The 13,395-nt window shown below is 40.6% G+C and overlaps 1 protein-coding gene across 1 annotated transcript in view; it reads left to right on the forward strand.

The window, feature by feature from the left end:
• Window positions 1-1,557: 1,557 nt before the first annotated feature.
• LOC120734996 (secretin receptor-like) overlaps window positions 1,558-13,395 on the forward strand; it is a 34,761-nt gene continuing 22,923 nt past the window's right edge. Inside the window, exons 1-2 of the mRNA XM_040034174.1 lie at window positions 1,558-2,010; window positions 2,146-2,254. Of these exons, the coding sequence (XP_039890108.1) occupies window positions 1,954-2,010; window positions 2,146-2,254 (166 nt within the window). The 5' untranslated portion in view covers window positions 1,558-1,953. The remainder of the gene's footprint in view (window positions 2,011-2,145; window positions 2,255-13,395) is intronic.

Consider the following 13,395-nt stretch of genomic DNA (forward strand, 5'->3'; position numbering starts at 1 on the left):
CACCCCTACTCTGACTGCTGCCACACGAAAAAAATGTAGTCCTGGGGGGTTTTTTGGTCGGTAAACTCACGTCTGTCCTCCGTCATTTTCAGCACCAGCACCGCTGGGAACAGTAGGGAGACCTTTATCTTCTATTTGGTGCAGCAACCGTTTACAGGGATTCAATCCCACTTGTTTGTCCGTGACAAGTTTGGAATAGTCAGGGAAGATCATGTTGTGGTGGAACGTGTTCAGAGTTTCACATCAACTATCAAGGATGATCTTTAATGAAGTTTTGAATATGATGCAACCAGGCTGTCCCAATGCAATCTGTGAGTCTAGCTAAACTCTTTCTGCACTGAAACATTGAAGATGTTCTCTCCGGTCAGCTGTTCTGTGCTGAAGTCTGCTGGGGAGCATCCTTGTTTCTGACAAGTTGGTGGTAGAAAGATGCACAATAAAGACCTTAAAGCCATCCTGAACAACTCTGATCACCCACTTTATAACATCTTGATGGAACAAAAAACAACCCCATCAGTACTGGAGGACTCGTCATCTCTTTGTTCTCTTTGTTGTAAAACAGAGAGATTCAGAAAATTATCTGCAGGTTTTTTCAGTTCTCATTACAAATAGCAGATAAGCTATTTCCCTCTGGAATCATAAAATGTATTCTTATTCTTTTTATTGTATATAAGGCATTGTCTTTTTTGTGGTTGGAAGCAGGAATTTTCCTTTTAATGCCATTTGGGAGTAATAGAAAAAGTAGCTCATATAGACAAAGTCAAAGGGCTTTTACTCTGAAATGCAAAATCAGACAGATTTGATATTAACAGGATACCACTGAGGTTGTGTGGTGTTGATATGCACTGCAATTAGCCTGTGGAAACAGGAATCTTCCTTTCACCAGCATTCCTAAGTCACTAAAAGAGTAGGTTATATATGGGCAATTTCAAAGGGCTTTTTTTTTGGAAGGTAAAATCAGACTGACTTGATATTTACATGGAACCATCGTGAAGTTGTGTGCTGTAAATAATTGCAATTATCCTGTGGAAACATAATGTTTTCTTTTAAAAGCATTCTGAAGTCTTGAAGCGATCACAGGAAAAATAACCGCGGGTGAAGATAAACTTTCAGGAAGTTAAGAGATTATCAGTAAGAATGAAGAATGTCTCAGAATGACATTCTGAGAAATACAGAACTGCATATTACACATTCAAATGACAAATATTGGGAAATACCATATTAATTAATGCTGTCACGAAAATATTGCAACTTTAATCACTAAACTAGGCCAGGATCTAGATCTAGAGCTCAGCCCCAGATATCTTTTTGAATTCAGGGATGATGTGAAGGGGAAATTATGGTTCAGTGGTGGAGCAGTCTAATGGAGGCTGCTCTTGTTCCTCAAAAACTGGAATGCTTCATTTCATTTTGCAAACAGTAGGGTGATATTTTCCCAAGTAATTCCTGTGTGTTGATGTTAATTGCTGTGGAAGTGCAATCTTGTACGATATAGGTTAGAGAAACAGAATAGAACTGTTGCAGCTCACTTTAGAACTAGTTAGCACATTAGTAAATGTATTTGTACCCCACGCCTTCGCCTACAGGAGAGGCGCAAGACTGTTTTTGATTAAAACAAATTAAAAGAATATTTCCACACCGGAACGTTAATGTGTGATCGTCCTTCCCGAGGAAGGAGGGGAGAAAAAGGCAGACGCGGAGAGTGAGCCGTGAAGTGTATCATGTGAACCACCCGCATCAACACAGACGCAGTCAGACGCTTTGGGGAGGTGACTGAAACACTTTGTGCTGTGTTTGCGAAGAGGACGTCCGATTTGTATCCTTCCTTTAAACGAGACATAGATGTGTTTGCTTTTAGAAACGCCGCGTAAAACCGGTCAATTCCTCCTTTAAAATTTTTGTATTATTATCATTATTATTTCTGTTATCAGGTGGCTCATCAGGGCACTCTCGATGGGAATCTCGACAGAAATTACAGTTATTGCACTTCTTCTGCAGTGCTGTCCCCATGTGAGCAGATATTTAACCCCCGCCCCCCCACACACACATTTTAGTAGGATTTTTAAAGCAAAATAGCAGTAATGGCAGTTTTCGTCTCTGCCTTAGGGCATATCCAGCGTTATAGCTCTTTCAGTGTGTTTACAGGTTGAAGCTGTTCGTCCTGAATGCGACCCAAACTACATTTTGCTCCAAGATGAAGTGTCCTGTTTGGAGCTGCTCAACAAGACTTTCATCAGCCAAGGACAACAACAAGGCGAGTACCACATTTTATCTCGTAATAAGAAAGAAAGACTAAAAATAAATAAAAGAACTTGTATTTTATATTGTAATGAAGATTTCACCTTGACCTGCCCCAAAGATATCTGTTGTAATGTGGTTTAAAAAAACCCCAAATACGAACAAACCACTAAGCTTGATAAAAACATCTACTTTATGTTATTACTGAATACATTTGTATTTTGCAACAGAAAGGCAGCTATTGTGCCTTCTTAATGGTGGGCAATCTCAAGACAGTATTTTTTCTTCTGTTTATACAAACTACTTTAGTATTTTTCCAGTAACACATGTTTGTTCTTTCATAAATTTTGCTGCCAGTAAATTTACTGAATTTATTTACATTTCTTACTGGGAATTACATGACATCACATTTGACCTCGCAGATAATAAACCTGAAAAAGGAGCAAAACCAAAAAGTACAAATAGCGAAAGTGAAACTGAGGCTGTTCACTCCAGTAGAATCCAGCATTGTGATATCAACTTCAGTTTCACAGCTAGTTTGACAGAATGGTTTAAGATTTTCTTGTTGTCATTGTAGAGGTATTAGAGCTGAACTGGAGTATTTTCCTATGGCGTTATTTTTGTGCCACTATTCTGAGCGCACATAAAAAAAAAATTGCAGGTGCAAGTGTTGCATTTTGAGGAGAAATTTATTTTCAGCGAAGAAAAGCTAAATTTGAGTGAACAAAATTCATTGCTGCATGAAAAAACTGTATTTGAGTGTTTGCTATTATCCACACACACACACACACACACACACACACACACACACACACACACACACACACACACAACAGCAGCCCGTCGCTCAGTTTTTGCACTTGCGCTAGCTTGCCTCAACATTTCTGCCCGTGCGCGCTCAACTCTTTCTCTACACCGTTATATTTGTGCCACAAAACCAGCCAATCACAGACTTGGATGCAAAAAATATCTGATTGGCTGTTTTGGTCTCCAATCAGCTCGAAATGACGAAATTCAATATCCCAGAATCCATTTCGTCCAAAACTCAAACGAGGCAGTGGCGGAGGAACACAGAGGGGCGGAGTTTGAAATATTACTCTTTCTGGGTCACAAAATAAACTTTTAAGATATTTTCATGTGAGAATGTTTCTGTGTAAACTTCAAATACCTGCTCGATTCATCAAGACATCACATATTTGCATAAGTGCTCTAATGTTTTCAAACCCACTCAGAAAAGTTACCCACCAGCTGACCGGGTGGTCACTCGGGTTAAACATAATATAAAAGGCTGAACTGACAAAAAATCACCGACTACACCACCAGGTATTACAGGAAAAAGCATAAAGCCTTTGAACTACAACAAACGCTGTTGTGACAGTGATGTACACTGTCTTGTTGGTATATATGTATGATTTGTATCACCTTCATGTTTCCACACCGACATCATGACCAGCAGCTTTACAGCTGTGGCTCCAGCAAACATCAGCTGATACTAGAAATTAATATTAAATAAATTATAACAACAGCTGATCAAGCTTGAACGTGCTGCTGTTGTTTAGCGCGACATCCGCTGGTTTCCTCTTTCCTCGCAAAGTGGGCGATAAACAAACAAGAGAGACGATCAGCTGATCATTGATCAGTTTCATGATTGAAGTAGCAACAGGAGAGGGAGGAGAATGAGAGAAGAAGAGGCAGCTGACAGCGTAAAGACAGAATAACTCCAGCTTTGTGTCTTTTTCATTGTAGCTGAAGTCCGGGACGAATCATGTTCCTTTTCCCTTCAATATGGATGTGTTGTAATTGGTCCAGCCTAGAGTTGATCATGACCAGGGCCCTATTTCAGGAAGCCGGTTTAGTGCAAACTCTGAGTAAGTATACCCTGAGTTAACGAAAACTCTGGGTTTTCGGTTTCACAAAGCGAGTTTAGCTTAATTCTGAGTGAGTTACTATGACGACACACTCCGTGAAGCTAACCTGCCCCCTAGCAGGTTTACTTCAACTAACCCTGACGTTCTCCGCCTCTTTGTCAGAAACCTGACTGTAGGAAGTGTCAGACATGGCGTGCTCCTTCCTTGAAGAGCCAGTAGATGTTGAAGCCCAAATTCTCCGCAGAGCTCTCCGCCGGGAGAGAGTGATTAGAGCGCGTTCGGACATTTTATCATTTCCTGATGATTTTCTGTGTGAACGTTACCGTTTTTCAGCACAATCTATAATTCATTTGAATAACATCCTCAGGCCTAATATTGCTCATGTGACACATCGCGGACATGCTCTCAGTTCATTACATATTATTTGTATTGCACTTCGGTTTTTTGCAAACGGGAGCTTTCTGTATAATATTGGTGACGCTGAGCACGTTTCCAAGGCTACCGTCTGTCGGGCAGTCAGGAATGTTACAGTTGCACTGAAACGTCTCCTGTACTCGTTTGTGGTGTTCCCCGGTCACAGACCCACAAGATTTATCAAAGAGGGATTCCACAAAATTGCAGGTATCAGGATGAACGAAACTTAATTTATGATGTGGTGATACTTGGACTACTACTTACATTTTACATTTATTTTCAGGGTTCCCAGGCGTGATTCAATTGAATTGAATTGAATTTTATTTATATAGCGCCAAATCACAACATAAGTCGCCTCAAGGCGCTTCATAGATGATTGGCTGTATAGATGGCACTCACATTCCAATCATTGCTCCTTCAGTAAATGAAGGAGACTATGTGAACAGGAAGTCTTTCCACAGCATTAATGTACAGGTACATAGTTCCCTGTGGCATTTCGAACTAACAAATTATTTCATTATAGTAATGGATGCTAATTTGTGTTCTCTGCACTGTGAAGATCATATGTGATGCTGCCAACATTATCACAAATGTGGAAGCCAACTGCTCAGCCTCTGTGAGTGGTGGTGGTGGAGGACCCCCACCTGTTTTTCGGGCCTCCGCTTTTTTTCTGTTGGCTATAACGGGTCACATTTGAGCATACAGAGTAAGCAAATATGTACTTGTAATGTGCTCAGATAATTTCAATAAGTGCTTACAGAAAGAAAATTAATGTAGCCTCTAACTGCAATTGATTTACATCGGACAAACAGACCAAGCACTATGGCTCATAATACAATTACACCTTACCTGTTTGGACTATATTTTTATATTTCATTTTTACTTGCTGCCAGGAACGTTTGGGGCCTGTTGGGTTGCACCTGCGCTCACATCACATCACAAAATCAAATGTATAAAATAAAAAATAAAATAAAATAACGTGTTAAATGGGTGGAAATCCCTAGATCAATGTTTAAATTAACACTCACGCATTGACTCTGTCGGCTATGTTTTGCCATGCACCCTTTCTTTTGCAGCTGAGGCTGTGTTACTTTTTTTCCGCGGAATTTGCATGTTATCGGCATATGCTGCCATCAGAATTTCGGCCTCAAGCGCTGTAAAATACATTGACCGCGCCTTCTTTCCCTCCGTCTCCATGGTGACTCGCTTAATCTGTGCTTCACTGATCAGGGCTTTATGTATCCTCGTGCGCGCGCTTAATTTGGGGTTAAAGCAACTCCGCGTTGACTGAACTAATTGTTATCAGCCTTTCTGAAACCGAATATTCCGAGTTGGACAGTTCGGGGTTACTCAACCCTGAGTATCGTTTTTCACTCTGAGTTTTCTAAACCGGCTTCCTGAAATAGGGCCCAGCTGGCTAATCCACCACCTTTCATTGTTTATACCGTTACAAAGACAAACAAACAAACATAAAAATGAAATATCATCATCAGCCCACTGGGCAAATGTCCGGTATGCCCAATGGCCAGTCCAGCTATGCGGTCAGCTGGTGGGTAACAGGCATCTCCGAGAACGTTAGAGCACTTATGCAAATATGTGATGTCTTGATGAATCGAGCACAGAAGTTTACACACATGAAGTTTACACAGAAACATTCTCGCATGAAAATATCTTAAAAGTTTATTTTGTGACCCAGAAAGAGTAATATTTCAAACTCCGTCACTCTGCGTTCCTCCGCCACTGCCTCGTTTGAGTTTTAGACGAAATGGATTCTGGGATATTGAATTTCGAGCTGATTGGAGACCAAAACAGCCAATCAGATCAGAGCGAGAGGGGCTGCTATTGTGTGTGTGTAGATAATAGCAAACACTGAAATACATTTTTTTCATGCAGCAATGAATTTTGTTCACTCAAATTTAGCTTTTCTTCGCTCAAAATAATTTTCTCCTCAAAATGCAACACTTGCACCTGCAATTTTTTTTTATGTGCGCTCAGAATAGTGGCACAAAAATAACGCCATACTTTCCCTACAGTTCTTCACCAAGTACAGTCAGCTTACAAAGTAGAACTGAAGATGCTCATCATTTACATTCGAGGCAGTGGAAAGTTACATTGATGAACTAAAATTCTTCTAAACCTGTGCATTTTAGCTGTGTTTTTTGATTAAAACTGTGCCAAACTAGTGAGTATCAGGGGAGAGCAACTTCGCTTTAGGCCAGGGAGGGCAGCAACCTAAAAACACCCAGACCTCCATAGCCATCTCCTCCAACTTAACTGCTGGAACATTAATGAATCCACTGGCCAGCTGACAGTGTCAGGGCAGGCAGATCGAGCAATCGCAGACTGTGAATACACTGAACTGTTTATCGTTAAATAGTTCTTTATTTACAGTCACCAGGTGCAATATATGAAAGTGGGGCGGGGGGCAGGGATTCATGGGACAGTCCAAAGAAAACAAACAGGTTCTTCTCACTTGCACCTCGATCACTGTTCCCCACGCTCCACTTCCTGCTCACTCGTTCCACTCAGGGAAATTCCACTTCTCACTGCCTATACATGCCAAACTGCCAAACACTCAGGCTTAGATTTCCAAGATACAGGGGTTACAGGACAGGTCCAAAGAGATGAGATGATCACAACCAGAAAAGCACGAAGAAACTCAGAAAGTCACGAAGCTGGGATTTACACTGACGTGTTTTACTCAATAGTCCAGCGACGAGAAGAGAAAGGGTGATGAGCCACAGGTGAGTGATTAGTTGCAGGTGTGTGCACCAAAGCCAGGAGCCTGTGGTGAGCTCCACCCAGGCAGTGATGAGAGAGAGAGAAAGCGAAACAAAAACACATGAGGCCTCGCTGGGTTCTTTAGGAGAAGGTTCCAGAGCCTGAGCTGTGCACTGTGCCTGGCTCTGTGGGCTAAGGCCCACTGGGTGTCCTACATTGAGCTCCCTTCCCAGGCCCAGCTCCAGGGAGGGCCTCTGTAATCATATTCTGGGCAGGGTACACTGATTCCTCACTTTTCCCTTTTTTTCATAGGGGTAGATTGAATCGCTTGTTTTCTGGCCCCTCAACCAGGATCAAATTGCCTTGGGAGACCCTACAAGGGGGGAAAGCAAAAGCCCCCCGACAACATAGTTCCTGGGTTCACTGGGGAACACAAGCTCCACCGCGGTAAGGTGGCGATTCACAGACCGAGGCCTTATTCCTCTTAGCTAAATTTCCTTTAGCATCCATTTGAGTTCATTGGCTTGAACCATGACATTTAGTATTTTGATCATTTTTTAATCATTTTAATTTTATTTGCAACACTGTTGCAAAGAAAATAAGAGATTAATGCTGCAGAGAATTGTTGATATTTTGATTTATTACACAGATCTGTAAAATAAACCATTTAATTCAAGTTAATTATTTTTCACTGAGTATACTATTAGTGCTGCTGTAAATTTAAGGGTGACCTGTACATTAGAGCACTGAAACATTACGACGGATACATTTAAACATTAAATAGCACTGAGTCAATGGCTTTAGGTTGTCAGTAGATCAAACGTAAATTAATTTTTTAAAATTGAATTGATATTCATGATGTGCATTCTGTGTTCTATTAGCTACAAATCCAGTAGTGTAAAACAGACTTAGCAGGCAACTAGAATCACATAAAAAACATTTATACATTTTCCAAAGCACCAAATGAATACATGCATATTTATGTGACAGTGCAGTTCATTCAGTGGTTTAATCAATAAGTGAAAACTTGCTTTAGGAGCTTTCTCATCTTGATGTCAATGGTCAGCTTATTATCCAAGCAGGGTATTTTCGTCACATCCGTATTGAATTCCTGCTGAGGGCTCATACAGCCTGTTGATTTTGTATAGTTCTAGGCATTCCAGGATCCCTACATGAGGCATTAATCAATAGGCCTTCTGGTAGTCAATTCAGGTGGTGTTTCGTTCCACTGCTGTTTAAGAAAATATCTTTATGGGCCCAACTCATGTATTGAGCTAATAGTAGGATGGGATCGGAGCCTTCTGGGAATCCTTGGGGATCAGGACTGCCGGGCCTTTGGTTAGCGCTTCTGGTTGCATCTCTTTCATTAGCAGCTTTTTCATTTGTGCTGCCAGATGTTCATACAGTGCAGTTAGCTTCTTTATCCACTATATGTGGCTCATGTCATGGTCTGTGCTGTACAACTCTTCATCATAGGTGAGACTCTTTCTTAGATGTCTGCCACTGTGATGGTCACTGGGTCCTGCTTATGTGTTGCATCCTTCCATATGCTTTTCCAGTGTTGCTCCCTCTCCACCCTTGGCAGTGCTGTTGTCATAACATTCCCCTCCAAATCTTTTCTACGGGTAAACTTGGTTTATAGTTAAATAATATCAGTTAAAGGCTCCTTTACTCTGTGCAAAGACTTTAGTGAAGGAAACCTCTGTGTTTAGATCTTTAAATCCAGGCTTTCCCTGTCTATTTAAACCCAAGCTTCGATTCAATAGCAGGTTTGAAGATGAAAGAAGATTGACAGAGTAGATGGTATTGCAATGCTGTATGGTGAACTGTAATGATTTTAACTGAATGTGGTAACATGAGAAGAAACCCAGCATACTTTTTCCCCATTACTGCAGCAGGTAATAGCATGATCTGTCAGCTAACAGCATTTGCAGTACAAAAAAATCTTGTGTTGCCATGGTTTCCACTCCCAGGTTGGTTCTGGAAACGAGAGTACTGAAGAGAAATTACATTAGCTGTTCTGTTGATAGGTGGATTCATAGCATACACAAGGACATCACACATTTTTAGAGTTCCATAGGGCCAAAGGGCATCTTGTAATCTCCAGTAATGAATAACAGACACATCCTTCATGTTAAACGTTTTTAACAGTAGTCCTGCTCTGTTGTGAGATATCGACACAATTTGGCATCCCTGGCCTATTTAAAGAATAATACTGTAAACATGGCTGAAAGTTATTTTCGGCTTCTCCGATATGCGTATTGAAGTATCCTTTGAGTGGGTACTGAATCCTGAGTTGCCTTTGATATGTTCTTAGCACATGCATGAATGTGTAAACAAGGCAATGAGTAATAGTCTGTTTTACCATTTACCTGTTTACCATAGCAAACATCTTTATGAAAAACATAAAGATGTTTGTGACTGTGATGGGTAGACAACGTAGTCAAAGCATCATAAAAACTGCAGGCAAGGTTATTATCGTTCGAAACTAACAAAATAATTAAAACTAGAAGTAAAAAACATTTGAATAACTGAAAAAAACAATTAGCCTTCACAGAATTTTTTTTTTTACTGAAACTATATTGAGCATTCACAAAACTGACTAAATTCAACTGAATTTATAGAGAAAATGTGTGGGGTTTTTGTTCGTTTGTCTTTTTTTTGCGGGGGCGGGTGGGGAGATCTTATGTTAATCTAGGGTGAATATGAAGTCCAGTTTCTAGTTTGTTTTCTTGCTGTGCTACTTTATGCCAGCAGATCGAAAGTCACGTCGTCTGTGTTGCCGATCTGTCCACACTGAATGTGACTATTCCCAGTCTGCCCCAGTCCTCATGCCAAATATCCTTGGACAAGATAGTAACCCCGTGTTGCTCTCCGATGCATCCATTGGAGTATGAGTGTGAATGTTAGATTGGAAGCTTAGAAAAAGTGCTTGTGCGAATGGGTGTGATTTGGTAAATGAACGAGTTTTGTATAACCGCTTTGAGTGCTCAGAGTAGAAAAGTGCTATATAAGAACCAGTCCATTGACTATGTTTCAGATAAAAGTGTCATGTAGTGGAACAAGATCAAATATGTGGGACATTTCTAAAGGCGGAAAAATCCCATGACCCTTAAAGTTCACCTGAAAAGCTTGCACAAAAAGCCTAACCTGGCTTACCTCGAGAAGATAAGAGAGCATGCCCTACCCTCATCCCCAGAAACAGAAGCTAACCCCAGGCAAGGAAGCATGATACATCCCAAGACAACCTCACAAAAAACATTTTGTAGTACTTTCAACAGCAATCCGATACTGGTTAGTCACATCCCAAGTGAGAGGAATCATTGGTGAATATGTTTATTGAGACGGGGATATCCACACAACTATGTTAGCACTTCACTTGATGTAAAATTGAAAACACCCACAAGGCTCATCATGTCCAAGATGAAATGTGGATGGAATCTGAGTTGGAAAAGTCAGGAAAAGTGTGAGGAGAGTGGAGCTCACTGCTAGTGTCGTGATAGGAGCAAATACATTGTTGTTGTTTTTTCTTTTTACTCATATAAATTAATTCACAATTCAACAGCATTTACAGCTAATGTGAAAGTTTCCTTTGCCTTTTCCGGTGGATATGAATATATAGAGAAGAAATCTACTTCTCATTCACTGCAACTATGTTACAGAAAACATAGATGTTTGTCACCTTCCTGATTTCCTATTTTTTTGTATGTTTGGCACACGTATATGTTTCATATCATCAAACTAATCTAAGTATCAGAAATGACAAGTAAACTCAAAGTGGCGTTTCTAGGTGTTTATTATTTAGGGGAAAAACCTACCAAACCTACATTGTATATCACTGAGGTCGAACAAGATATGTTTAATGAGCCATCTCTGTATCGCCCTAAAAGTTTTTAAATTAAATCTGGTGTTGCATAATAACTGACATATACAAAATGTAGTGCCGGTGATAGTGTTTGACAAAACAATTAGCTGAATTATATAAAAGTGAGATATTTAATTAAATTTGTCACATACACAGTACAACATACAACAACACTAGTAATAATATTGCAATAATATTGCAGTTCTGAGTTTGCAATGTCCATTGTTCTGCAAAGTGCTGCATATATTTATATTTTATATTTATATTAGTAATTTAATGGGGAATGACACCAATTTATTATGAATAAAAATAATATTTAATATTTAGTTATTAAATCATTTGACTGAACAGCAGCTTTTTTATATATTTAATAAAATTCTCTTAATTTATTCTGACCGAGTATTCAGCTAGAGGTTAGAGAAAGTCTTAGATAGAATTTAATTAGGGAAAAATGTCTATTTTCTGAAGTATATACAGTGGGGCAAAAAAGCATTTAGTCAGCCACCGATTGTGCAAGTTCCCCCACCTAAAATGATGACAGAGGTCAGTAATTTGCACCAGAGGTAAACTTCAACTGTGAGAGACAGAATGTGAAAAAAAAAATCCATGAATCCACATGGTAGGATTTATAAAGAATTTATTCGTAAATTAGGGTGGAAAATAAGTATTTGGTCAATAACAAAAATACAACTCAATACTTTGTAACATAACCTTTGTTGGCAATAACAGAGGTCAAACGTTTACTATAGGTCTTTACCAGGTTTGCACACACAGTAGCTGGTATTTTGGCCCATTCCTCCATGCAGATCTTCTCGAGAGCAGTGATGTTTTGGGGCTGTCGCCGAGCAACACGGACTTTCAACTCCCGCCACAGATTTTCTATGGGGTTGAGGTCTGGAGACTGGCTAGGCCACTCCAGGACTTTCAAATGCTTCTTACGGAGCCACTCCTTTGTTGCCCGGGCGGTGTGTTTTGGATCATTGTCATGTTGGAAGACCCAGCCTCGTTTCATCTTCAAAGTTCTCACTGATGGAAGGAGGTTTTGGCTCAAAATCTCACGATACATGGCCCCATTCATTCTGTCCTTAACACGGATCAGTCGTCCTGTCCCCTTGGCAGAAAAACAGCCCCATAGCATGATGTTTCCACCCCCATGCTTCACAGTAGGTATGGTGTTCTTGGGATGCAACTCAGTATTCTTCTTCCTCCAAACACGACGAGTTGAGTTTATACCAAAAAGTTCTACTTTGGTTTCATCTGACCACATGACATTCTCCCAATCCTCTGCTGTATCATCCATGTGCTCTCTGGCAAACTTCAGACGGGCCTGGACATGCACTGGCCTCAGCAGCGGAACACGTCTGGCACTGCGGGATTTGATTCCCTGCCGTTGTAGTGTGTTACTGATGGTGACCTTTGTTACTTTGGTCCCAGCTCTCTGCAGGTCATTCACCAGGTCCCCCCGTGTGGTTCTGGGATCTTTGCTCACCGTTCTCATGATCATTTTGACCCCACGGGATGAGATCTTGCGTGGAGCCCCAGATCGAGGGAGATTATCAGTGGTCTTGTATGTCTTCCATTTTCTGATGATTGCTCCCACAGTTGATTTTTTCACACCAAGCTGCTTGCCTATTGTAGATTCACTCTTCCCAGTCTGGTGCAGGTCTACAATACTTTTCCTGGTGTCCTTCGAAAGCTCTTTGGTCTTGGCCATGGCGGAGTTTGGAGTCTGACTGTTTGAGGCTGTGGACAGGTGTCTTTTATACAGATGTTGAGTTCAAACAGGTGCCATTCATACAGGTAACGAGTGGGGGACAGAAAAGCTTCTTACAGAAGACGTTACAGGTCTGTGAGAGCCAGAGATTTTCCTTGTTTGAGGTGACCAAATACTTATTTTCCACCCTAATTTATGAATAAGTTCTTTACAAATCCTACCATGTGAATTCATGGATTTTTTTTTCACATTCTGTCTCTCACAGTTGAAGTGTACCTCTGGTGCAAATTACTGACCTCTGTCATCATTTTAAGTGGGGGAACTTGCACAATCGGTGGCTGACTAAATACTTTTTTGCCCCACTGTACAAGGAGGGAAAACAGTACACCTCTCTGAACAGTGTCTGGGAGGCTGTGGTTGCTGCTGCACGCAATGTTGATGGTGAACAGATCAAAACACTGACAGAATCCATGGATGGCAGGCTTTTGAGTGTCCTTGCAAAGAAAGGTGGCTATATTGGTCGCTGATTTGTTTTTGTTTTGTTTTTGAATGTCAGAAATGTATATTTGTGAATG

The sequence above is a fragment of the Simochromis diagramma genome, unplaced genomic scaffold (genome assembly GCF_900408965.1).
Source record: "Simochromis diagramma unplaced genomic scaffold, fSimDia1.1 OVJJ01000176.1, whole genome shotgun sequence".
NCBI classification, from domain to species: domain Eukaryota; kingdom Metazoa; phylum Chordata; class Actinopteri; order Cichliformes; family Cichlidae; genus Simochromis; species Simochromis diagramma.